This window comes from Harpia harpyja, chromosome 2 (assembly GCF_026419915.1).
Source record: "Harpia harpyja isolate bHarHar1 chromosome 2, bHarHar1 primary haplotype, whole genome shotgun sequence".
Taxonomy (NCBI): Eukaryota; Metazoa; Chordata; class Aves; order Accipitriformes; family Accipitridae; genus Harpia; species Harpia harpyja.
In genome coordinates, this window is record NC_068941.1 from 33,978,896 (window position 1) to 34,005,911 (window position 27,016).

The 27,016-nt window shown below is 42.4% G+C and overlaps 1 protein-coding gene across 6 annotated transcripts in view; it reads left to right on the forward strand.

Annotated features, from left to right (window-relative positions):
* Window positions 1-8,043: 8,043 nt before the first annotated feature.
* PPP3CA (protein phosphatase 3 catalytic subunit alpha) overlaps window positions 8,044-27,016 on the forward strand; it is a 202,824-nt gene continuing 183,851 nt past the window's right edge. For 5 of the 6 annotated variants that reach the window (XM_052775526.1, XM_052775570.1, XM_052775533.1 and 2 more), the window contains exon 1: window positions 9,491-9,569. In XM_052775526.1, coding sequence (XP_052631486.1) covers window positions 9,506-9,569 — 64 coding nt within the window. In that variant the 5' untranslated portion in view covers window positions 9,491-9,505. Of the gene's footprint in view, window positions 8,692-9,490; window positions 9,570-27,016 lie in introns of those variants that run through there. The other variant, XM_052775541.1, reaches the window with a different exon arrangement.

Genomic DNA, 27,016 nt, shown 5'->3' on the forward strand with positions numbered 1-27,016 from the left:
AGACAACCAGCAAGAAGTCATTACTCTTGGGATAGCTGTGAACTCCAGGAGAGTTAGAGAAATATTTCCTTCTTAGGCAGAAAGCAGTGTCATATAAAGCAACTAACTCAAGTGCTAGGCTTATTGGCAATGCTAAGATAGCAAGAGTAACTAACTGAAAAATATTTTCTTATGCTCAATTAACAACACCTTCATAGTTTTGTTTAACATTAATGTCTGTTTCTTACTTATGGTTTAAATTATTTTCACAAACCATTGAAGTCAAGATCATGAAATCCTCCCATCCTGTAGAGCACATCTATTTATAGAATGGATGTGCCCTGTACCAATAAGGATTTTTAAAAGGAAAATACATTATCTGAGTGCTCTTCAGCTACGTTCTCCAGTACTGTGCACTTGATTGTCATAATCTAGAGCCATACCATCCTCTGGGTAGCACTTTTTTAGCAATTCAGAAGATTTATGTGTCTGTTGCTGTGCTGAATGCCATTCTTTGAGTAAGCACAGAGCACTGAAACTTTCTTTTGAGGAGTGAGGGAGGAGGAGGAAAGATTAAAGTAGCTCATGTGCTTCTTACATAAAACTTGAGAAGATGAAAAGCAATTTGATTAAAATATGATTGAAAGGTTGTTCTGTAGCATGCCTGAGGCTGATGTTTTTAAATGACATAGGTGCATGGGGGAGAAGGGGGGGAGTTTGGTTGTTGATATTCCTGTTGTTTTTTTAAGGATATTAAAACCTAACCTTGCAAGCTGCCCTGCAGTAAAGCCTTATGGGACTAGTAGGGCACTGCTATAGTGAAGGAGTCCCTTTGCAGCAGTCGGTTAAGACAGCAGGCCTGAATTCGCATCCTTGGTTGAGAATGATTGTAGTCAATTAGAAACCTGGTTCTGCCTTACATTAGGGCTGCTTTTCATCACTCCAGGAATATAAAATGGATTTTAAGTGAGTGTAAGTGTAACTTATAACCATTATAAAGCAGCGTTGCATCTTACAGCAGTTTAAAGCCCAGGGGTAAGTGAGAATCTGGATTCCCAATGTATAAATTATGGCCAGTCTGACTGAAAATTAATTGAAGATTTTTATGTTTTCTAATGCTACCACTAAGCCAACTTGAATAAGTTAGTTACATTTAATTCAATACAGTAATTCTATTCATTAGAGTTCCTTAAACTGCATGGTAATCTCCAGGTTTCAGTGTTTTACTTTGTAAATATTTGGGAATTTTACAGGCACACATTCAGAGATCAGGTTGTTCTGTCCTTTTTTTCCCCATTCCAACGTTCCTAGGAAAAGACAAAGCACAGGAGGTCAGTATTCTAGTCCATTGTTCCTTTTCATATTCACTATGCTTCTTTAAATAACACATCACAAGACACTTTATATTCTGAGAGTTTTTGGCAATCAAATTAAAGTTTTCAGGGTTTGTTCCTTGGGTATTAACTTATTGTGATTAATTATCTCACCCCTAACACCAGTTATGGTCTGTTTGTTACCACTGAACCCTCAGTTGGCACTGATGGTACTTGGATAAATCATTTACTCCAGGATGTGTTCCATGCATGTTACCTTTAAAGTAGCAGGGATTTAATCTGTACTGTTTTCTGGCCATAAAGGCAGCGAAAAATAAATAATAAATTGTGGCATCTTTATGAAAACAAATAAGGCTCTACTCTTGCAAAAACAATTACACACATTCCTTTTTGTTCTTGTGTCTCTGACAATGGGATTGCTGCTGAAAAAGGAGGCAGAAAAGCATCCTAGGTATTAAACATATTGAGTACCATGCCTTATTTCAGGATCTTTTCAGCTGCTCCTGCCACTAGTAGTTTTTAATACCACATCAGAGTTAAATTAGCTATATATTAGAAACTTATAATACAAAATGAACATGTATCTTGTTATTTTGCAGTTCCCATTTCCTACAAATATCATTCCTTTCTCTCTAAAGAGGCATTGGTCTGTCATGACGTTTGCTACTGCAAGAACATCCTAAAAAAGCAGTAAGCTTTCCTTCCATTCGAATCTTTCTTAATTTATATTTTCTGGAAGATTTTAATATTCACTGGGATAACATCTCAAGGCTCATTGCAAAATCTGTATTCTGTAGTCTCCCATTAAAAGCAATGTCTAATTAAGAACCAAAGCCTGCAAGATGAACTCTCTGGGAGCAAATGAGTAATTCTTGATAGCAGGACTGTGGTTTTAAGCTGTTGCCAGCACCTTGAGAAGAGCTCGATGCTGGAAGCTGCTCCCAAGGGTCCTTTCTTTCAGTTTCACAAAGTACTGGCACAGGCGAAGCAGACGAGGAAGATGCTCCTCCTCACTCTGCAGAGAGGCTTGGGGATGGGCACACCAGTAGGGGGAGATGAGGGGATATCTTTCCACTTCTGGGAACCTTGGCACTGTTGCCTGCCTTCAGATATATCTACTTCTTTTACAGTAAGGCATTTCCACTGCACAAACTCGCAGTGCTTAATTAAAGCTATAACTTTAAACACATTCAGGCAAATCAGTGCAGTGCTCTACTGGATACATAAGTTGAGTTAAATCTGCTGCTTGCACCAGTAAATTTATAGGGACAAGCTACCCCTACAGGTAGAGTTTTAAACCAATGCACATTTATCCACACTGTTGGGCTCTGCCTGGGCTACTGGCCCTGCAGCTGGATGCAATAGGGCAAGTGGGACTGTGGCCCAGCTGTGCAGGAGCTAAGGCTTGGCTAATTTCCTCTAATAGCAGATGTGTCAGGCAACTCCACCAGTTGCTCTTGGCAGTCTGCAGTGCCATTTGGCTGTAGTTTTGCTTCTGACTCTCTTGCTTTTCATTCTTGTTTGCTTAGTCTTGATCCCTGGTTCCTGTCTCCTTTGTGTTATGCTCCTATACCTCACCTTGTTCCAGCTCTGACTTATCTTGTAATAGGGACTCTTTGGTTTTCAGTCTTCTGGCTCTGACTTTGTGACTATGCTCTTCAGTTTAGTATGGCTCTTTGCATCTCTGGCGGCTTGATTTATTCTTATGCTGGCTTCAGTACTTGTCTCCAAACTTAATTCTAACCTGGTCTTCACCTTTGGGCTTACTAGAGTAGTCTGATGAAAGTACGTGCCTCTTAAGAAATCTGAAACTGCAGTGGAAGAAACTTGCATTAGCTCACTTCTCGGCAGGATTGGAAAGGGGACAGATGTGGAAGTCCCTTGCATGATTTCTCTTGAGTCTGCATGCTGCTAGGGATTACAGGCATGACTTGTGGATCAGTTTTGCACCAGAGGCTTAATCTGAATGCAAGTATTCATTTGCAGCCTTAGATGACCACAGTTATGCTTCTTTTATATTGAAACCTGTTGTAAGCAGGCCGGTTTTGGCAGGGGGTGTAACTATTTCCAGGGTTCAAGGCTATTTTCTTTCACTTATGTTCTTTTCTTTTACTGTCTGTTGACTTTTCAAATGTCAGTCAAGCTCTGTATAATTGCTGATGGCACCATTTATTACTGTTTTCCATGTTGATTCAGCATCTTGGAATTTGGAGCTAACCTGCTTTCCCTCTCCAGTATTCTGGATGCCATTGCTTGCATTTTATTCCAACACAATTCATTTTGGTATCATCCGTTCCGTGGCTCTCTGTAGAATTATCTGTTTTGCTTTGCTTTCTAAACCAGGCACAGTATCATTAACAGTGTGTATAAATTCTGCTAAAAGCTTCAGGACCAAATCCAGAACCAGTATAAATAGCTGAGCCAAAAGCCTAACAGATGTATGCAAGGGGAAAACATGCAAAGCTCCAGAGAGGCTGTGGATGCAACAGGTTAAGTGCCCGCAGTGGATGCATGAAGACCACAGGTGGGGAAAGGAGAGGATACATTCGGTGATGGATGATGTCGCTATGTTTTGCCATCTGAACTTTCCATCCCTTTGCAAACATAGCCAGAAAGCATTTGGACGATACAAAGAATTGTTACCTGCTACAGGCCCTTTATCTAGCTCCCTCTTGTGTACTGATGTAGAATGAGAGTGGGAAACCATTTGTCAAGAAAATCCTCAGACAGTGCCCCTTGATGGTGATCTAAATTGGTATATGGTCATTTGTTTAGGCTCTCTACACTGGGGTGAATTTCCTCTCTTGGATATGATGGAGCCAAATGGCCTGTGGAGTACTGATAAATTATATTGGCTTTCCAAGGCCCTTGCTATCAAATTTATTTTCATCAGATGTAGACAGATGTAGCTCTTTTGGAATTTTTAGGTGCTTGTAGTCAGCATGGTGAGTGTGCATTGTAACAGAACCTTGACTCCACTACAGAGCATCTCCTGAAGATGCATTGTCAACAAAGACTAGTAAGTAGTGGTTTTAATCTGGTAGACAACTATGTTATACAGATTATGGCCTAGGCGATAGACTTAGATACACAGATGTTAAGAATCCCCATTAATTTTTATATTGAAGGGAAGTAAACTGAAACAATTACAAATCTCTCTTAAAAGAAAAATCAGGAAAATAATCAGTTAAGGCAGCACCAATATCCAGACTAACCTCATTGCACATATTTTCCATGCAGCCATCATAATACTCCAGAGCACTCTCTAACTCCCCTTTACTTCCAAGAGACTGTCAAACTTACATTTATTACATGTGAAGCCAGAACTTCCAGGAGCTAAAAGCTAATGCGTGAAGGACAGACTCCCTGTAGCTAGAAAAGGTTTTTTCTAATAATAATGATTAAAATTTTAAACACTATCTCTTACAATCAATACTTTAAAACAGTATCTTAATTGGTTGAGTCAGTGTGCAAACATATGGTTGCATTTCTAGAAGATAATCTTCATCTTGCTGCTGAAATAAAGTCCAGGCAACTTCATTGCTAATTTTTCATGGGACCTATGACAAAGTTTGGAATCTGTTAGTCTGTATGTCTTTATAAAACTCTGGCTTAAAATTACTGCCTTCTCATTGTATGGGCATTTATTCCTCCTTCCACTTCAGCTGGATGCTGCTGCTGTCTGGAGCTGCTGTGTGCTTAAAAGAATTGTCATGTCTCAGCTAAAATGGAAAAGAATTGCTCATCTGAGGCAAAGAGGTGAGGACTGACCTATTTCGGACTTGAAAAAATTCTCTCTCCCCCAGGTCTCACAGACCTTGTCTCCAAAATGTGTGATGGGAAGTGACTGCTCTTCAGAAGATCAGAGCTTCCAATGTATCATGCTGGGTTTCTCTTCTACTAGGGGATGAAATGACTAACAATTCTACTGGGGATTGGTGATGCAAGAGGTCAAGTGTGTTAGAATTTCCCCAGAATCCACGGACTGTGCTCTTTCCATTCAAAGATGTGATCTTCATGTTCTCCTCCTACTGTTAAATGAGAAAAAGGAATCTAACAGGACTCAGATTCCATGAAAAAGGAATTGCTCTATGGTTAAGGAGGTCTTTGTGAGAAAAAGCTGAAGAACCAGCTGTGTAGATGGGGGAAAAGGACAGATTTAAGTAATAAGGAATAGATATACAACCTTTACTACTAACATAGATCTGAAATACAGAATTTTTCTAGTCTGTTACCATTATGAGAGAACAAAGATGGTGTTTGATGATTTGTCTCTTTTCCTTTCCCTCCCTCACTGCAAGCATAACGATTTTGCAAATGCTCCTGAAACAAGTCATGGGTTTAAGATTGCACCACACCATGACAGAGTAGTCATGAGGTCTTATACCTGTGATCTGAATCTTGGCCATATCATACCTTGCAGAAGTGGCATGAGACATGGTATTTTGCAGTGGTACTTCACCTTTGTTTTATGAAAGCTTGTCTGAAAACTCCTAAAGAAGAAATTACCTGAAATGGGGATTCTACCTTGGAAAGGAAGACTAAATACATTCAACAGGCGCATTATCAAGACCTTCCACAAGATTACATGAAAGAACTTTATCTAGCCTGGATGGCATATTATAATTGAAAACTTAGAAGCAAAGGAAAACTGTTAAAAAAAAGTCCTAGATAGCTTCAGAATTAATACAAACATGCTGGAGTTGTGACACTGAATGCCATATAGCAGCACCAATAATCATACTTTCTTGTTAAAAAATCAGAGCTGAAGTCTTGTCCTGTGACTAATGGGGGAGCAAGTGTAAGCTGGAGAGACCCAGAGTCTCTGTTATTGCAGCCTATCAAGAAGAATCCAGATGACTCATGCAAACAGCCTGCAGTCACAGAAGAACGGATCCAAACTGGTCCTCCGTGTCTCATGAAGTTGTGGCCCACAAGGTGTAGGCAATACCTGAATTTACTGGCCATACTGCATTCCTAACATGCTGCTTCTCTTTCTCTGTCCAAGCACTGAGTGCCGCTAAGCAGCGCTTCCCCGCACTGGGGATGAAGATGTTGGTTTTTTTCTGTCCAGATTCTTCTGTGCACTTGGCGCTTCGTGAAGTATGCCTAATATATGGGGAGCCTTCTGCAGACTTGTCGTGGGCTTCAGGATTTGTTTGGGCGTATATAAAATACCCTTGCTTGAGCAACAGCTCTGTTTCTTATTCTTGTGTTACCATTGCGATAGGAATCTCAGATGGGAACTTTGTCACCCAGCTAGTTTGTGCTCGTAGGACAAAAGGATGGTCACACCACATGGGGCTCACCACAGTTGCCGGAACAAGCTGAGAACTCATGCTGTTGTACTGAATGTCAGTCGCATACAATGTCTTCCCATGTTCAGTGAAAATACCACAAGGACAGCCAACAAAAAGTCCCCTAAAAATGTCAGGCAAATCAAAGCAGAGAACATGTGTCATAACTGCCATCTTATTTTCTTTGTGGCTTTCTAAAGCAATAGTATCTGCTAAGCAAGCAACTTGTACATCACCCTGGAGGGAAATGGGAAGCCGGGTTAGGTGTCTGTGGATTCTTGGCTCATCTACACAGAAGGTATTCAGCAGCAACTCTGTAAACATCCCTCTTCCAGAATAGGTGTGCCCTGTTTTCCTCTTTAATTAAAACTCACACTGTTGAACTAAACCGGAACAGCTCAGCCTTATTCTGGAAATTAGTAATGAAATTAGTCAGGAATAGCTCCTCCTGAACGACTACATGTATAAACAAGCCCTAAACAATATTTATCTTGTCTGGAATGATGGGGGACACTGTCACAGATGTAAATTACTTTCCAATCCCCAAAGAAACATGAAGTAAGAGGCGTCGTCTTCCGACTGGGGTCAACGAACACTTCACACCCCACGTTTGACCATTGCATTTGTCCTTGCTGGGCAGTTGGAGGAGACGGTGGGGGTGGAAGGGCGCCAGCAGCAAGGCCGAGCGCTGGAACCCACGCCAGCCCTTTCGGCAAGCTGACCTGCGCCAGGTGCGCCGGGCAAGAGACGCAGTGAGAGGAGAGGGATGTATTTCTTCTTTTATCCGTAACGGAGAGTCTCGTACCCGGGGATTCGTTAGCAAACCTCCAGACGGGAGGACGCTGTTTAAGCAGTTTCCCTTTCGTGCAGGCCAGCCTCGGCTGTGCCTGTGCCTGTGCCTGCGTGTGACGGCGCCGGGGATGCCCACCCTCGGGGCAGGCAGCTGGAGCCGCCGGGGCTCGGCGGCTGCCCGCGCCCCCCGCACCAGCGCGGGGCAGCGCGGGGCGGCCCGGCTCGGCCCGGCCCGGCCCGGCCCGGCCCGGCACGCAGGCGCGGCCACCGGGCGCGGTTCCCCGGCGTGCGGCCGCCGCAGCCACAGTGAGTGACAAGTGGCGGCCGCCCCCGCGGCCACACGCGGGGTCCCCCGCTCCGCCCGCGGCCCGGCGGTACCCGCGCGCCTGCCGAGCCGCGGCCCGGCGGGGAACCGCGGCGGAGCGCTGCGCGGCGTGGTGCGGTCCCGCCGGTCCCCACGGCGCGGGTGGGCGCAGGCGGTGCACCTGGGCGGCGCGGCGGCGCGGCGCGGGCGGGGCGGTGCTACCTGACAGTGATTGGCAGCTCGGCGGCAGCCAATGGCGGCGCGGGGGAGCGGGAGCCGGGAGGGCGGGGCCGGGCGGCGCGGCGCGGCGCGGCGGGGCGGGGGGGGGGCGCTGCGCCGCGGAGCGTGTGCAGCGCCGCGGGGCCGCGGCTGGTGTCGGTGCGAGTGAGGGGAGAGACCCTGCGGGGGGCGGGGGGGAAGAGACGGATCCGGATCCCGATCCGGTGCGGCGGCGGCCGGTGGCGGCGGCGGGAGGAGCCGGAGCAGCCGGAGCAGCCGTCGGCGCGCCGCGGAGGAAGGAAGCGCAGGGCTGGCCGCTGCGTGTGCAACCTGGCTGTTCCTGCTGCCCGCGTCCACTCGCGGCTTTTCCTGCCGGCGCTGCCTGACAGCCGCCCGCCGCGGGTGTTGTCGCCGGGGTCTTTGGCGGGGGGGGGGGAAGAGCGAGCCGTCCTAAACGACCCAGAGGCGTGATTGAGAGCGAGCAATAATTAACTGGAGGAGGAAGAGGAGGAGGACGGGGGTGGAGGAAGACGAAGGAGGAAGGCACTGCGCGGCAGAGCCCAGCCGAGCCAGCGAGCGGCGGCGGGACGCGGCAACTTCGGCCGCAGCGGAGGAGCCGGAGCCCTGACCGCAGCGGCGGCCGCCGCCTCAGCCCGCGCCTGCCCTGCCTGAGGGGGGAGAGCCCCGCCGCCTCCCCGGCCGCCGGACATGTCGGAGCATAAGGCCGTTGATCCCAAGTTATCGACGACGGACAGGGTGGTGAAAGGTGGGTGCTGCGCCCTCGCCGCCCTTTCGGCCGGGTCGTCCCGCCGTGGCCCCGGCTGGGGTCACGGCCGTCCCCCCCTCCCCTTCCCCGCCCCGGGCAGGTACCGCGGGGCCGCCGGCGGCGCGGCCGCTCTAAGCGGTGGGCTCGGCCCGGGGGCTTGCGCCGAGCCCCGGTAGAGGGTTTGCGGCTTCCCTCGCCTGCCCGCCCGGCGCTACATTGCAGCATTTCCCCCCCTTCCTCCCCCCCGCCGCCTCCCCCTCTCCGCCTCGAAGGCGCTGCACAGGGCTGGCGTGAGAGAGAGGGGGAGCCCCAGCTTCCTCAGCCGCCCCGGTGCCTGGGGGAGAGGGGGGCAGGGCTCGGCCCCCTCCCCCAGCCCGCCTGCTCCTCCGGGCATCCCCCCTTCCTCCTCCTCCTCCGGACTGCGCTCCCCGGAGCCCCCCCGCAGGCTGCGCCGCCGCTTGTCACTGCCGTTCGGCTCCCCGCATGCAGCAAGGATGCCTGGAAACCTCCCCGCGCCGACAGCCAGGGCTCCGCTCCCCCCCCCTCCCCGCCCCCCAACCCAAACCCCCCTGTAGAGGCTGCGCTGCCCGGCTTCTTCCCCCGCGCTCCCTGCAGGGTCGCCCCGCGGCGGGGGTGGGGGGCGGCCGTGGCCGTGGGCGCAGGGGGGCAGCGGGCCGCGGGCGCTGTGGGAGGCGGCGAAGGCTGCTTCCTCCTCCTCCTCCTCCATCGCCGTCTCTTACTGACGGCCCGGCCTGCGTGGATGTGAAGTTATCCAGCAGGCGTACCGTGGCCGTGCACCCGCGTGTGCGTGCAGATGTGCGTGGGGGTGCTCGGCACAAACACGTATCGGCTCCATGATTTTTTGCTCGGTTTCGAAGGTATGCGTGTGCTGCGACCCTCGGCTCTATAAACAAATTAGAGTTTGGATCAACAACACATTGTGCCCTGCAGTACAGACCGAGGTCCTATTTACTGGGGTAGTGCCTCATTTAAATTGCACATGTGCATTTCTCGGTATGTATGAAGTGCGTGTGTATTTAGTGGTTTGGTTGGTTTGGTTTTTTCTTTTCTCTTCTGCACTGCCCATATAGCTGGATACACTTGGTTACGGTGTATTTCATGTAGTTACATTATAACCCCTATACCAATACAGAGCATTACGGTGGAAAGCACAAATCCTAAATGCAGTATGCACCCTTCCACAACTCAGGAGGCTGGAAATTGAAATGGCCTTGGATATATACACTTTTGTATTTACTTGAGTGTACACCAAAACTAAACACTCAAGATAAATATTATTCGGAAAGGCATATTATTTATATTTTTTTATTTATATTTATACTTACCTTCTTATGCCTTTCCCCCCCTTACTTTATTTTTTTTTTCCCCTCCAAGTGAAATTGTAGATCTTCAGATGTTGTAAGAAACATAATTACAAGCATGATAAAAATATTTTTAAAATTACTTGGGAATTCACCTTTACCTTCTAATATCTAGAATATTTACTGCTTGTTTAACTAGTCAGTCTCTTACCACAATAAGAGTAGGCTTTAGAAGCCTGAAACAGCTATGTGTAGGTGGCACTTATCTTCTGTAGAAACCATCCTATTAGGAAGACTTTGTCATGATTATGGGCTATGCCTAACTTTTTTTTTTCCTCTAAATCTGCCTTGGTCCTAACACATGACCAAATGTCCTCATCTTTGCTGTGGCAGAACTTCCTTTGGCTTGATGTTCATCATCAGTAGGAATTATCTCTATATTTACAAAACCCTCAGTTGGTTTCAGCGCATCTTAATGTGTTTTGTCAGCAATTGCTTTTTGCATTTTTCACGTCTAACGTCTCAAACATCTGAAAGTACCATTTCTAAGAAAACTTAGCAGTATGTACAGTTAGATATTTTTATAATGCAACTAAAACAGAAATCAACTTTGTTAACCTGAGTTAAAGCATTGAACAAAAAGAACAGAACATATGTGCTGCTTAGGTGTCCATCTCACCTTTTAACTCTTGTCTCATAACGTCAGTGTTTCACTGGAGACGCGAGGATTTGTTTAACTGGTTCAGTCCTTTATTAAATATTGAAATCCTTTTAAGGTCTTAAAATAGCATCTGAAGAGAGTAGTACACAGTAAACTGATTCTTAATAGGATTATTCTTTGCTGTATCATAGGCACTTCACACTGCCTTCATATAGACTGTAAGGAAATCAAGTAAGAAAACAACAATAACAGAGATAGGAAAAGATTACTTTGTTGTTTCTTTCCTATAGGACATGATTTGTACCTTCTTGACATGAACAACTGAAACAGGCTTGCAATGTTAAAGGAATAATTAAAAAAATAAAAAGGCACCTTGTAAGTACATATGTAAGTAGTTGGAGAACCTTGGTATTTTAGAGAGGAAAATCAGATATTCTTACGTTGGTGAGATATAATCTGTGAAAACAACTTTTTATTTTTTTAAGTTAGAAGACCATATAAAACCTTACTTGGAAAGTAAATGTTTTTAGCATATGGATGTAGGCTCTGGATTAAACTCTCTTCTGTTTGCATGTGTGGCATTTTTTTTGCTTGCTTTTATTGTGTTTGGTTGGGTTTTTTTTTTAAAACCCTTTCGATTTGCTGGTGCATGACAGGAGATGTCTCTTTCTAACAACAGTTCTGGGCTGGCTGGTGAAAATCCTGGCTCGGCACCGTTACGTAATGGTGGGGTGGGTTTGGGGAGGTTACGGTTCCAGCAGCTTCATGCAGATTGCTTGTGGCTGAGAGCTGCCTCTTCAGGGGGTTGCTGCGGGCTTTTTTTTTTTTTTTTTTTGTCCTCTCATGCTTAAAAAACTCAAATATACTGAGAAGTGGGATATTTCCATAGGTGAGGACTTCATCTCATACTCATTTTGCTTTGCTTATTGAATTGTCTGAACTGTGCTTAAACTGATTTGAATCAAAAATAAAACATGCTTTTGGGAGAAGGGGAAAAAGGTTTAGGAGCCCCTGATGCTTATAAGGTCCTGGTCTTCTCCCACTTCTGTTATGCAGCTTGTGCACAATTACAGTTGGAGTGAAATTTTTGGATCTGACACTGTTGTGTAATGAGCAGCGTAAAGAAGAAATTCAAGTCTGTGTGTAATATTAAGTTTTCAGAAGCCAGTTAACTCTTATTAAAGTTGATAAAACTGCATTCTGTTGAGCTAAAGGAAAAGTATGTGAATCCAGAGGGTGCAGTTAAGGTTTGAGAAGTACTTTTTTGACTTACTCTTGTGCTCTCCTTCAGGTGGTATGTATGTTATGATGCAAATTAGACAATTCACCTTTACTCTCTGGATTTGTGATCTTGTAGAGGAGCAACACTTTGGTCTGTTGACTGCAAATACAGTGACCTGTACATTCAGGTACATTCAGAAGTTTGTGGGATCAAGGCTCAGGACAACACACTGTTGCAGCAAATACTGACTTGACATATTTCCGAATTGAAATTCCTTGCTTTTTTGTTAGAGGTGTGATGCAGCCTTCACCTGGACAGAGCGGTCTAAGTTCTTGTTCTCCTTCAGGACTGAGGAAGCTACTCCTTGTCCACACTGCTTTTAACTCCTGAGACTTGCCAGCCAGAGTGTGGGCTTGGTTGTTCTTGTGAAGGTAGGAATACCTGTCTGGGAAAAACTGGTCTGAGGATACTAGCTCATTCCTCATGGGTCACATAACAGCTGTCTGATGTCAACAGCTTTTGGTCACTACTGACATTAGCAAGTTTTGAACCCCACTGACGTGGAGGGAAAAGCTGTGTATCGTGTTACTTGACCTCCTCAAAATATTCAGTGTTGCATTACTGCGTTCTAGAAATACTGCTCTAAAGCAGAGTAATCCTAAATAAAAACTTTGAAAGTGAACTGGTGTAGTCATACAAAGATTTCCTGGAAATCTTGCTGTTAGCTAGGTACAGTGATTGTTTTGATTATTCTGGGCAGTTCAGATGGTTATGTGCTTTTGAGTGGTTTGGTAGTTTTTTTTTGTTGTTGTTGTTTTTTTTTTCCCCGTTTTCTTTTTCCTTTTTTTGCTTTGAAGGAAAGTGGAGTTTTAATGAAATCCCTCCATCTCAGCTGTTTAGATGGGCTGCTGCCACAGCTTGTGAACCTTGGTGCTGGGAATCTCCTTCCCTCTTGTGCATTGTCTGCTGAGGTGTACACAGTTATATTGACAATTGACAACACCCCAAAAAACTAGACATCAGTCCCTGCTGTCTCTGAATTTCAAACTGTGTCATTGTTAATGGTTTTCTAAAGTTCAGGCTGTTGGTTGTTTGTAATATAATATGAATGCCAGCTCATGATCAATATGTTAGCCATCAGTGTTAATTTCAGATTCGTGAAAGGTAAAATTGCTGTCAATAATGGGAACTAGCATGGAAATTTAGAGTTTCCATTAGTCCAGGGAGACTTGTGTGTACTCGCCAATGGCTTGTGCTCCAGGCTGGAATCCAGCGTTAGTGTATTGTAGAAGCCTGCCTCTGTCTCTCTGTGAATCAAGTGCAATTTTTCTAGCATAGATGTATCCTGCAAGTGCTGGGCTGCCCTTCAGTGGCTTTTGAGTAATTGTGTGATGACCTGAATGTCAGTAGTGTTGGTGAATTTGATATATATTTTGGCGTAAATTTGAGTGTTAGGAAATGCATGATAAGGACCAGTGTTACTTGGATAGTTATAGCTGTCTAATGACAGCAGAGTAAATGGTTATGTGGCCCTCTTCTGAGGGTGCTGAAGATTTGGTATCTGCCTGATCCTTATGAGGGAAAGGAAGGAGTTGCTTTGTAGCTGTTCCTGTTGGCATAGGAAAGCTGACTCCATTTTTCTTTTAATTAATTTATCCTTGTAGTACTTAGGAATGTACTTGCTTGATCTGAGGAAGCCTGCATCTGGGTTCAAGGAGTGTTATTAACTAGAGAATCCACCTTCAGCTGTGTCAGAAAGGTGGCACCGGTACAGCTGGGGATTATCTGCTCTCCTCCGTCCACTTTTACCTTCATTTGAAGGGATGGGTGTTCCTCCACCTCAGCTTTGGTAACTCTGTAATTGCAGATCCCCTGATACCTTCATGAAGCAAGCCATATGAGATGCAGCTGAGAGCAGAAAACAACTGAATATGCTTGCATAGGCTTTATGGTTACTTAAGAAAGAAAATGAGGTTGGCTTGTTATTTTTGTATGTGTAACCACTTTGTTCTTATCTCGTGGTCAAAACTAAGTTACTACTTGTCAGACCAGTGGATTCTGTCAGCTGGAACCTGCTTGGGTATTGCAGTCTTTGTGTGTTTTACGCTGCATAAACCTGCGTATATGTGTGATGGGTGTATAATGCTTGTAAAGGATTGTGAATGTAGTAATGAGAAACTGAAACAAAACCAAAGTACAGTGCTTGACAGTTATGCTTGTGTAATAAAGCTGGTGATTTATTTTGATTTGTGAACTCACTGAGCCTCTTAGTCATTAAGATCATTTTGTAAATAACCCCTTTAGCAAAAGAAGTCTTTTGCTGTAAAGGCATAGGGGAAAAATCATGTTCACACTGAAGGGTGCCTTTCTTACACAGTTATCACTGCACTGCATAGGTGGGAGGCTTTTCTCGTGCTTTGTATTATGAGAGTGGCTCACTAAGTTTGCGGAGTCTCAGGACTGATATGAGGTGAGGGGCAAAATTGCCTTGTTTGTGTGTAAAAAAAACCTCTTGTATGCTTCTGAGTTCCATATTTGCTAAAGCTGTCTTCCGTTACCTACTCTTTTTGGCTGAGCCTAGCAAGAGAGCTGGTGCTTTTGATACCACTAGTGGTGGTGAGAAACTTGAAAGAGTAGTTCATGCTGGATGTTATCAGCATTTAACTTAATTGGAAAATATGAGCCAGTTGAGGTAATTTTCCATAGGGGGATGTTGTAGAGAACAGTCGTTTCCTCCCTGCTATCTATTCCCAAATTGAATGGTATCTACTTCCATCGCATGCATCCCACTTAGAGATGATAGATGTTGCATGGTTATGCTTGCTTTTCTGTGCAGGTTGTGGCAGGAAGATCAAATGCAAAATATATTTACCTTTGATTACATAACTTGATATTTTGAATTATTTTTTTGTAGTTCCATGACTTCCAGAACTCATCACATTCCTTCCTGTCTAGTATTTCTAAAGGAATTTTCTGTCAAAAGTAATTTTGGGTAATGTCAATAAATACATACCTGTAGCTTAGATATTCCAAACTCAGAATCTTTTCTTTCTCTCTCTCTTTTTTTTTTTTTTTTTTAGTTTCTTCTGTTTTGCTGAGTGGCTCCTACTTAAAGTACAAAGACAGGACTATAATTTAAATTTGGTACTCCATTTAAATATAATATTGATTCATCCAAGGCTTCCCAATAATGTTGAAGCAGCATGTAGTGGGGGATAGTTCCCTCTTTAGAGCTTTAAAGAATGTGGAGAAAAGTACTTCCTTAAGAGTATTTTAAGATACAAAGATACTGCTTAACACTTTTCTCAAGCATGCCATAAAAGAAGCCACAAGTTTCTGAAGTAAAAGCCACTTCAAATCATCTTCATGGAAAGGTGCCTTCTTGTATTCTTTTGTATGCGGTTTCACGAGTCAAATGCAAGTTACAATTGCATAATGGTTCTTCAGCTGAACACTTAAGTAATTTCCTGTTCTGATAATCAGTCATTTACCTTGACTTTCCCATAAAAGATCATTTTATGGCTACTCAATCAATAATGGTGGAAAGTATCATCCCAGTTCTGAAAAATATTACAGCATATGTGCAGCCTAGTTTACGCAAGTGCATGACTCATTGAGTGATCTGCCACTCAGGTTGTAGATTCAGATGTATTATTGCTGGAGATTGTACCCCAGGTATGTTCTTGTTGTTCTCCTTTAATTATTGAACGAAGGAACAGACAGAAGATTGTATGTGGAGAACCAGGGAGACAATAAGTGCTATGATGGTAAATTTTTCTTTTAAAGATAAAAATCTGAACTACTTATTCCTACCCTACTTACTCCTCCACCAGAAAGCCGCTACTGTTGAAATAACACCTCCAGAGTAGTACCTCCTTGACAGTCATTTACGTGCATTTTAAACTGACTATGAGATCTATATTTATAAGCGAGGTTAGACATGTTAGCGTTGATATGGCAACACTGCTGTATGAGGAGACCATGACTGTCTTATTTAAGATTGAATTATGATGCCAACACAATCTCCAACTAATTTCCAACTAATACCATTTATGTTTGGAGCTGCAGAGGGGAAGGAGCTGAGTGGAAAGGCACCAGAGGTCAAAGATGGTGGTTTTAATTAGAAGCTAATTCCTGGGTCTCTGGGGGTTGCATGTGCTTAAGGTGTAGGTGGCATTCTTTCCTTTTAGGGTGTACTTCATGAAGTTTTTGAAAACATTTAGTTTGAGAATTGTCTACCACTCAAAATTCTTTCTACTTAGAGAGAAAGCTGTGCTGTACTGAACTTCTGTTGCAGCTTCCTTTTTGGCGAGTTGTTGTGTTTTGTTTTGTTTTTTTTTTTTAATACTTTCTCCCTCGTGTGTTTCAATATGCCCTGTCTTTTCCTGTCTATTCCTTTCCTTCATTTCTGCAAACTTTTCTCTCCTTATTGCTTTCATACTTACTGCTAAGTATGTCAAGCAGCCTAAGCACTGCTTGGTAGTTGTGATTTGGGTGTGTGTACCTAATGCAAGAGGTTCACTGAACACAGTGTTTTTCCTTTGGTGCATCTGTAGGTGCCTGGGGAAGCACATGAGAATAGGGGAAGTATGTTCTGCCTCTCCCTCAGTCTCTTGTTGTAATTCTGCAACCAGCTGCTGACTCTGTAGCTTTCTTTTCAGTGAATAGTTCCACTATCAGTGTGCTGCTCAAGCTCTACCCAACTTGTCACAGAAGGATGTCTCTATTTTGCAGTTCAGCTGCTGCTTGCAGGTTGCTTAGCAGTAATGTTGAAAACTCACAGTGTGACTGTTAGTGTTAACTCATGTAGTATGCAAAAATGTCTGAGAGCTAGCATAGACAGTGGTGTTTTTTGGTTAACTTGAGAGGAGAGGTGGTATTAACACTCATGCTTTGGTGTCTTTGCAAGCAGCTGCAGAAGTTAGCAATGGAAGGTAAGATTTGGTGAAGTAGGTAATACTTGAAAAAAACCTGAAGCTTACCATAGATGAGTGGACTTTAAAACCTCCACCTTAAACTCTAAGCGTAAAAGGTGCAGAACCTGGTCTGCATAGATTGTACAAAATCTTCGTGGTAAAGAAAGGAAAAACTATGCTAACATATGGTTGCATTAAATCTTCCAGTAGTAATAGCTGTTTTTCCATATTTCAGATAGGCATATATGACTTACTAAAATAATTGAAGTCTGATGCATTACAGGGCTTTCAAAATTGAGAAGTGCTGTAATGGGATTAAACATGTACTGATGGAGACAGGTATCGGTATAACAATGTCAGTATTCTACACCATATTCTTTTTCTCCATCCTATCTTTTAGAGGCACGCAGCTTAGCCATTTCATTGCGTCAGATTTGTGTAGGCCAAAATACTTTCCTTGAGTCATCCTGACTGTTGCACAATGTAGAACTGATGGAGTGGAGCAAAAAAGTATAACTAACCTGCTATGGAGCAAACTCTGCTATAATGTTGGCTCTGATACTTGCTAGTTATATAAAAATATCACGCCTGCACAGTGTTGCCACAAGAAAGGAAGTCCACTTTGAACTTCTGATTGGAATGTTGAAAATAACATGTGTTAATAATGGGTTATGCAGATGTGATGCTGCAGATGGTCTTTAACACTCACTCTGGGCATTGTTCAATAGGCTTAATTAATAGAATCCAAACTACAGGTTTTTGGCCTAATTTAGTGTGTGATTAGATTTTAATTTTTAACTTAAGCTTTTGTGAGTGTCTTTGAAGGTAGGTTCTATGACTAATTTTTTTTTCACTTGCTGATAGTGACAGGTCAGTAGTTGTGTGGCCGCATAAAGCAAAGTTCCTGAGTTGTTCATGTTTTGAAGTAACCATCACTTGGAAAGAAATCCTTTGCAGTCTAGATAGATGGCCCAAAGTGAGAGAAAGAGGCTCAGCTTCTAACACGTTTTCCATTGCTGTGTTTCGTTATAAGTACATGTTTAACAATTATTTCTCTCTTTCTTTGGATAGGGATGCTTCGTTTTTATCGTACTTTTGCTGTGGCTGTATTTGTTACAAAGTCCCAGATTGGTTCCTATGAAAACAGGTGTATGCTGTGTGTGATTAGGTGGTAGTCTTTCTGAAGTGTTTGGAATTCCTCTGGAAGTGTTTTTCTGTCCTGAAGTGGAGAAACTGGTAAAATGAATGCTAGCTTTCTTAATAAATTAATTATTTTCTTGGTAACTAGGAAAAAACCAAAACAAAACCAAAAAACCAAAACAGTGAAGGAACTTGTGACTTATTCCTGGTCTATAGTTCTATATGGGCGATTTTGGAGGGGAAGGCACATGGCTAGAGCGGAACACAGTCTCATGTATTTTCTCTAGAAATGACATGAAATTACTTGAAATAGTATGTTCTAGGTTCTGTGGAGATTTTATGTGGGAATACATGCTTTTCCCCTAGCTTTTTCTCCATCTGTCAAGGAGTAATGCTCCAGTAGAGAGTTGTATCTGAAAATTCTTTCTGCATCTGTATATGTGGTTTTTTTTCTATCTTAGTGTTTTCTTTGCATTTGTGTATTTGAATCTTATGAAAAAACTGGTTTGCTTCACATATAGTACTGTTAACAAAACAATTAAAAACTTCTAAATGGGGAAGCCCACCTTGTTGTTGGTTCCAGAGAAAAGATGTTTTGTAATCCACTTTGGACTTGAGATAGTTTTACTCGGCACACCTCTTTTCAACAACAAATTTGGGATTTCTTGGCTGAATTCTGCTTTTATTACTGGAAAAGACAGTTTTAGTAATTTAATACCTTTTATTTACCATCATTTTTAAGCAGTTTAACATAATTGACAATTTGAATGCAGAACCATTCATAGAAAATCCCTTCCTATCCCCCCCAAACAACAAAAACCAACCCATGAACAGAAATTTAAAAAAAAAAAAAACAAACAGAATTTAAATAATTTTTTAGTCTTTTTTTCCATGATGCTTGCCAAGTCGTGGTTTGATGTAGATTACAATGGTCATGCTGTGTTACAATCTTTGAAAAAGTGCAACTGGTCATTAGCTGCAATGACATGAACAGCTGTAGTATTTTATAACAACAGCTGGGAACAATCTAGTTCTCTTCAATAACTTTCTTTTATTGTTCCTTTCATGCCATTTTTAAAATGAGAAAGCGAAATCATTGTATTTGTTCTCTATTTTACACCAGGGATTTCTTCATAGGCAGTGGTGGCAATTAGGTATCAAAATTGGGCTTTGCTCTTTGTGACTTGGAACATTTCCCTCTGCAGGACCTGTTTCATAACCTGCTGAAATCTGTGGGAGTTGGAGTCTTTTCATTAACTTGAGTAAACCGTGAATCAAGTCGTCATCCTAGGACTTATAATTTTGGCCTTCCTTTTCAGTGTGTGATTTCTCTTTGGTTTAAACTGCTTTGTTATATCTGATCTTAAGCAGCTTGGGACAGGACGGCATTAGCTCTTATTGTAACACTGAGCAAAGTGCACTTCTACTTTGCAATGCTCTCATTTAGCAAGTGAAAAGGGACTTGTCTGTTTGTGGGTGGCTGGTTTCCCAAGAAATAGTTTGCTGTTCTGTTGCTGTGTCTTCAGAATTGTAGTCTAAAATGTTTTCTGTGTATGTATGTATGGTTATTTTCTATCATTGGAAAAACAGGTAGGAGCCTTTCTTACGTATACATTTTTTTTCTGTGTCCCCTTACAAATAAGTTTTCTTCAGTAATATACACATCTGGGTTGCCTTAAATAAAATCTGTTTAACTTATTTTTCTGGTGTAATAGAGTAAGTCTTAATATTAAAATAACAGTGGTAGTACTAAAGATGTACATACCAGACCTGCTCAGGAGCATTATTTTCTTCCCTGAGAGACCTGCTGTTCTGTGTCACACCGTGGTGGTGTCTGTGATTAGTAGAAGGGAGCCTAATGGCATAACAAGTTATATTGGGCATACAGCTGGGGAGTTTGGGAGGAAAAAATGAAGAGAGCACAGCGGGCAAGGGTATGTGTTTTCAGTGCAGTAAAGCGTTACTTAGGGAATCCTATCTAGTTTACAAATCAAAAGCGGAGATCTGTTTAAGGAGTGCTTTGCCTAATGACTTATATTGGCTCAGGTGAATATCTTAAAGGTATCTGTGCAGCAGGGCGGGAAGCTATGTGGTAGCTACTAGGGAGCTTGGCTCTATCAGGAAGCAGAGAACTGGCAAAGGCAGTTGGTGAAACTTTTAGTTAATCATACTCTGTGTGTATAACCCTAAGTTTGGTTTAGATTATCAGTGAATGATCTTTTTACATCTTTTAAGAAAAGTTTCCTGTGATGAAGTGCTTATAGTTTCTGTTAACTGCAACGACTTCTAAGCTGTTTGTCCTTACATTATCAGTAATAAGGAGGGGAAAATGACTTTAAGATGCTATCTTTTGAATATACTGAGATGAAGTTACTTTTGATAGAGGGAGGAAAGGAAGAGTGAACTAAAAAAACCCCATATTTGTACTACAAAAGGGGAAAAACCTGCATTAATTTCAGTTGAGAGATTAACTTTAGCTTCTGGGCTGTTGACTACCTTAGCAGGGATGTTTGGTTTTTTTTTTTTTTTTCCTGTATCATTTAACCTTCTGCTCACCACTCCACTGGAGGAATAGTTTATCCTTAATTTTTATGAATGATGTGTCAAAGTACCTTTCTCAATCACTCATAACTAAAAAGTATGAGCTCTGACACCTTCACAGAAGCACAGGATGGTTGAGGCTGGAAAGGACCTCTGGAGGTCATCTGGTCCAGCCCCAGCTCTCTCAGACTTTCGTCGTAGGAGAGATGCCTCAGTCCCTTAAATCATCTTAGTGGCCCTTTGCTGGACTCTCTGCAGTTGCTCCATATCTCACAGTTTCTGTGTGAAATCTAAATGTAAATAAAAGTTAATTTATACATATAAAGAACTTGCACATTAGGGAATAGCACACTTTTATCCTTTTTAACAAGGTACTGCTGCTTCCCTGGACCTCTGACTCTCAGGTGACACCTACCTCGCATGTAGATACTGTCTGCCACCTAGAAGGTGAGGGTTGTCGCTATCATTAACAAAAGTCTTAAATGAGTGTGAATTTTTTGTACAGTATTAACCTCACATCTTGTATCCTATTGTCACAGACAATACTTCACTGTAGGATATTGTTTGTATAACCTAGGCTAACCTTAGAAGTGCTGCCAGTCAGAAAGTTACTCTGGAGATATCTTTTTGGTTATAATCCAGTTGCTATGGCTTCTGAATGTATGTTATACTCTTCCCCCTGGACCCGATTTACAGGAGTTGAAGGAGACAGAGGTTTTTATAGGTCATCTTAGAGAATTTGCCAACAGCCTCCTGGGCTGCATTTGGAGGAGTGTTGCCAGCAGGTCGAGGGAGGTGATCCTTCCCCTCTCCTCAGCACTGGTGAGGCCACACCTGGAGTGCTGGATCCAGTTCTGGGCTCCCCAGTACAAGAGGGACATGGACATACTGGAATGAGTCCAGCGCAGGGCCACAAAGGTGACTATGGGACTGGAGTATCGTTCATATGAGAAGAGGCTGAGAGAGCTGGGGCTGTTCAACTGGGAGAAGACAAGGCTTAGGGGGATCTCATCCATGTGTATAAATACTTGGTAGGAGGAAATTAAGAAGGGGGAGCCAGACTCTTCTCAGTAGTGCCCAGTGACGGAGCAAGAGGTAACGTGCACAGATTGACAGCACTCACAGTAGGTGAATTTTCTGGTTTTCAAACACTGGCACAGGTTGCCCAGGGTGGTTGTGGAGTCTCCATCCTTGGAAACATTCAAAAGCTGTCTGGTTGTGGCCCTGGGCAGCTGGCTGTAGGTGACCTTGCTTGAGCAGGAGTGTTGGACCAGATGACCTCCAGAGGACCCCTTCCGACCTCAACCATTCTGTGATCATCTTTTACTGAACTCTTTTAGATGGATAATTAAAATGCTATTTATCAATTCACAGACCTTTTGACCAAGCATGAAATACAGAAATCTCCTTTTAAAAATGAAAGGTTATGTCTGCTAATGAGGTATTCTACGGGAAGAATGCTTTGTGTGATTATGAGGATCTGCCATAAAAATACTTATTTTGAAATAGCAGCAAGATATGTTGCATTGGGAAATTATATAACTTTTTAATTGATGCATCCATATGTAGCTGGTAGTGTTGCTGGCAAAACATTTGCACAGATCACTCGTGAAAAATTTTAGAATCTCCTGAGCATGTATAGCTCTGCAGTTTGGTGTACCTTGAAAGCAGGGACAGGTAGTACGCCCACTGTACTTTGCTTTGGGCAACTCTTCTGACATGACCATCAGAAAGGTCTGTTTACTAATTACTGGAAGGAAGTGGTAATCTTTTACTAGTCCTTGGTTCATCTGATTTTTCCATAGTGGCATGATGATTAAAACTGAAGATTGATAGCAATTGTCTTTCAGCTCTAATAGTCTCTGGCGTATTTTTTTCTTTGCTGCATTCTCATGCCTTTTTATTTCCCTCTGAAGATGCACATTGCCCTGTAAAGCTGACTAGGAAATACCTGAATGTTGCATGTGTAAAAGTAAAAATCAAACCTGTGATAAGGGAATCTCTTGATGTGGGTGACAGGGAATGAAAATAAGCATTTGGAAGAGTTTGAGTGTGACAAAAGTATGCTGACTGCTTCAGAAAAGTTAGTGGAGCTACCACGCTAGAAGTTTTGAGCAAGTTCTCTAGGTGGGATCACCTTCATGGATAATTAATCTGGATAATGGAGATAATTTTTTTGTAGTGAAAATGCAGCTTCCAGGGTTGCTCAGTTGACTAGATACATTTGAGGAAAATGATAGACAGATACTGTAATTTAAAGTATGAATTGCCTCAGTGCTCATATAGATCATACTGTATAATAAAAACCTGGGGCAACATACATCCCTATGAAAGAAGTTTAAATCCACTTACTGTCTTTGCAACATACTGAACAACAACCGGGAAAAGGACTTGCTAGTGTAGCTAATAAATCTTTGGCCTAATTATCTGTAATTGGAAAAGTGTATGTCAAAAGATGCCTTGTTCTGGAGAACTTCTGGTTGCAAAAAGGCAAGTGTTGAAGAGTTGCCTTAAAGATATTGAAAAAAGGAAAGAAGAAGACAGGTTGAATATAGATATCATGACCTGGAAGGATGTTCCTGGCAAGTGAACACACCAAAGGAGCTGAAGAAGTGCTTTGAATAGATGGAAATGAAGAGCAAATGAGAAAACCCAACAACCTGCAGATGCTTGTTAGTAGCATATGTTCACCTACCTGAAGCATGAATGGCTATTCCAGGAATATCTCTTCTAGCCATGCTGCAGGGTGTTTATTCTTAAGCAGATCCGATGGTTAAGTCATCATCTCCTGCTCAGGTACAGACCATGCAAAGAGAAGGCTTTTTAGCACAGTGGGTACCTGTCATAGTCCCAAGTAAGTCACCGGAGGAAATTGTTTCTATGGATTATATTCATGAAAAACTTCTTGAGACTGACCATGGAGGAAAAGTTATTGTACAGCTGCTAAAATTTGTCTTTATTTATGAGGGAAGGTATATGATGCTGGGATTTGTTGTTGAGAATCTACTGTATCCTGATGCTTTGATATATTGGGCAAGATTAAAAGCTGACTTCAGTTTGTGCCATGTTTTATCTGAACCGATGATGCAAGCTGCTTCTAATAAATAACTTTATCAGCAAATATTAACAAATTACCGTGGTTTCATAAGGCTTCTAAGATTTTTGCCTGAAGTCTTAATATAACAAAACTGGCAAAACTAAACCCTGGTTCTGTTGTGATTCCCAGAAAATAAAGGGCTGTGAGAGGGCAGTGGATTTTTCCCATGCCTTGATGCAGGCCCAGAATTTTAACTGCCTCCTAAAGGTTTAGCAGGAACAATTTTGGCTTCAAAAATGCAGGTTTTATCTTTGTTCAAAGATAACTGGTGGCAGTAATAATACTTTTTCTAATGTACAGAGCAGCTGAATGAACTTGAAGAGTTGGTGAGATCAGATGGCCTGTCTAGCGAGAGAATGCTACAAAATCCTTTCACAACTGTATTTTAATGACAGAGTGAATTGCCTTTGCCTGAGTTTATCTTAATCCAGTACCATGGATTATTTCGGTGAAAACCATTCCTTCCAAACTGTTCCTCTTCCCTCCTGAGCATCAGCCTTTTAGAAAAGCTACCTTTTTTTAAAAAGCATAACAGAGTGTTTATAAACAGTAGTCTATAAATGTGCTAATAATACATGGCAACAATTTCATTGCTGGAATTGAAAGCAATGCCTTCCCCCCCCCCCCCCCCCCCCCTTCACATTCTGGACATGCAAAATCATATTTCTTGATGAGTACCTGCCAAGCTTTGTCAGATTTATTTTAAGTAAGGTGAGTCTTCTGAAAGTTTCAGGGTAGTAGGGACCTAGGGAGGAGCAGGCTGGGTTAGCTCTGAAACTTTCCATGCTGTAGGAGGCTGAGAAAGTAACAGGCTGAATTTATTACTGGTGCAGTACACAACAGCAGTCAGAAAGGATGCTTCTCAGAGCTAGGGAAAAACACAAGTGGAGTTTGAATTACCTTTCCTTTTCTGCATCAGCATCTGTATGAAGCTTATCCTTATGCCTTCTGTCTGCTTTGCTGCCATACTACTAACAATGTAAATGTTTTCTACAAACCTAGGAGACCCTGCTTCTGCATTTTCAAGTTAAAGAAGAAAGTGACTTTTGTACTAGCTCGCCCTGGAACACTTTACTTGGGAATTGTGCTAATTAGCATAAATTTTACATTTAAGTAATTCAAAGGAGAAATCTTCTCATTTGGTATTAACCTTCAGTAGCGAGGAATGCAGAGTATGACAAATGGACCAAAGAGTTATTTATTCGTATTTGAGTATCTGCTGCACTGTAGAAGTCTCCATTGAGGGGCTGGTTTCTCTTGAAAGAAACCACCAGAAGAAAACAGGTCCACATAGGTGATGTCTTTTGTACAATGCAGGACTGTAAATATCCTACAGATCTCTTACTGACCTCAACAGGTTCTTCCAACATTTACTTCAGAACTGGAAATAGAAAAAGTTTGGATGTTTGCTATTGAATGGTAAATACCGGGCACGTTACTGGTTTGTTTCTGATAGAACAGCATCCCCAGTCCGTGTATGTGTATCCATTTCTGGTCCACTGGCATTGCAGCAGAAGAGGTGGTATTCAGACCAGAACCAGTGTATAAGGGAAAGTTAAGTATTAAAAACTTTCTACTTGAAAGCCCACCAATTCCCTTTTCAGCCTTTAACTTCTCATTTAGATGGGAAAATAACTGTGGTAGTTGTGTGGCCAGGTAGATCTTGCAGATGTGGTAGTGTTAATATTTTGTGCTATGTATTGGCTAGATTTTGATGCTTTAGAAAACTTTTTGCCTTTTTTCGTCTCAGAAAAGTCTTAGGTCCCAGATTACTAGATATTACTGAAAATGAATGAATTTGTTCCTGAGTTAACCCAAATGAATGCCTTTCAATTCTTTAAAAAATGAAAAAACAATCAACAAACACCTTAGAAAAATGTATGCATCTGTACGTGACTTTTTTTTTTTTTTCTTCTTTATATGTAAATTTGGAGTCTTCATGAAAAAGAAGATGTTTTCTTGCTTTGGTGACCTAGCTGCTATAAAACCTGTGTTAATATGGCCTGTGTAATATCATACCCTTCTTCTATACCAAGAAAATTGTGATGACTGGAATGCATGTTGTCAACTTCTGTAATCAGAGTACTTGAAATATTTACAATACTGTGATTGCTGTAAAACATCTTATATACACACACACTGTAGCTACCTTATAATTTTCGCCTTTCAAGTTTACGTCCTGGTTTGTCTCCTATTCTTGTTTTTTGTTTTATAACCGAAGGTGTTTGGCAAAAATGAATAAAATATTTCTTTATCTCCCATCTGAGGTTTGCCATGTAGAGACTTATAAAATATCCCAGTGAAATAAGCAGGAGGAAGGAGCAAGCGTGCAAAGTTTGAAGCTTTTCACAGGCTAAAAACAAACCCTTGAGTGTCTACTGAAGCTGCCAAATTCTGTATCAGGGGGTTGTCTATCAAGAAACTCAAACTTTTTCATGGATCCAGCTAATGGAGTTGAGCAGCAGGGGTATAAATCCTGGAAAGGATTTGCTGGAAAGCCCTCTGTTTTTTGGAAGGCCACCTCAAATGGCCAGGACCAACCTATGAATAACCACCCACCCGAGTTACTTTCAGTAGGTACGAGGTGCAGAGGAGTTTCAGGGCAAGATTTGGCAGTCTGATACGTTTCTTTTCGATTGTGTGCAAAAACTGTGAAGAGTTGGTGCTATCTTTGGTTGAAAAAGCCAGTGCATTGCAGAAGCAACTTCTACTTCTTGTTTCAGACCCTGATAGTCAGTCCAATGGGAAATAATAAGGTAGCCCCAAATTATTACAGCCATAATATTTCCTGTCTGATGGGCAAAGTTCACAGAAAACCTTCTAAACCCTGACTACAGACTCGTTTAATGGCTTCTCATATTTTAAACTGGGCATATCTTGGATTGAGTCCAGGGCATGAAACTGCAGAGGATTTGGTGGCACTAATGGACAATGTTCTCCTGTAGCTGGATCGCCAGGCATCTGTTGCCTGCCCAGGAGGAGGCAGTGTGAAAGAATGTGCCCACCCAGCGGTAGGCAAAGAAATTTCCCTTTTGGATTGCTCCTTGCTGGGCATCTTGTAGAATCTTTTATGCTGGAACCTAGAGTTCCAAAATGACGCTTTTGTAAGTGGTTTTGCTCCTCTGGCACAAGGGAAATACCTACTGCAAAAGGCTATGGATTTTGCTTTATCGCTAGGCTGAAATTGTGGAATAAAATCCTCCTTCCACTGGGATGAAGGGTGGTCCTAGATCTTATGCTCTGTGCACCTATGTAAGCCGTGTTTATCTTTGACCTTTCGTTTTCTTGTGCAATCTATTGTCTGTTTAAAATTTGGGTGGTTTGATGTAACTCCTACCGAAGTGAAGCTTTCTTTTTTGCTTACCCCTCTCTCTGTGGAAAGGCAGAGTTTAGACCTCATATTGCAGATGTTGATTGTTGTTGTTT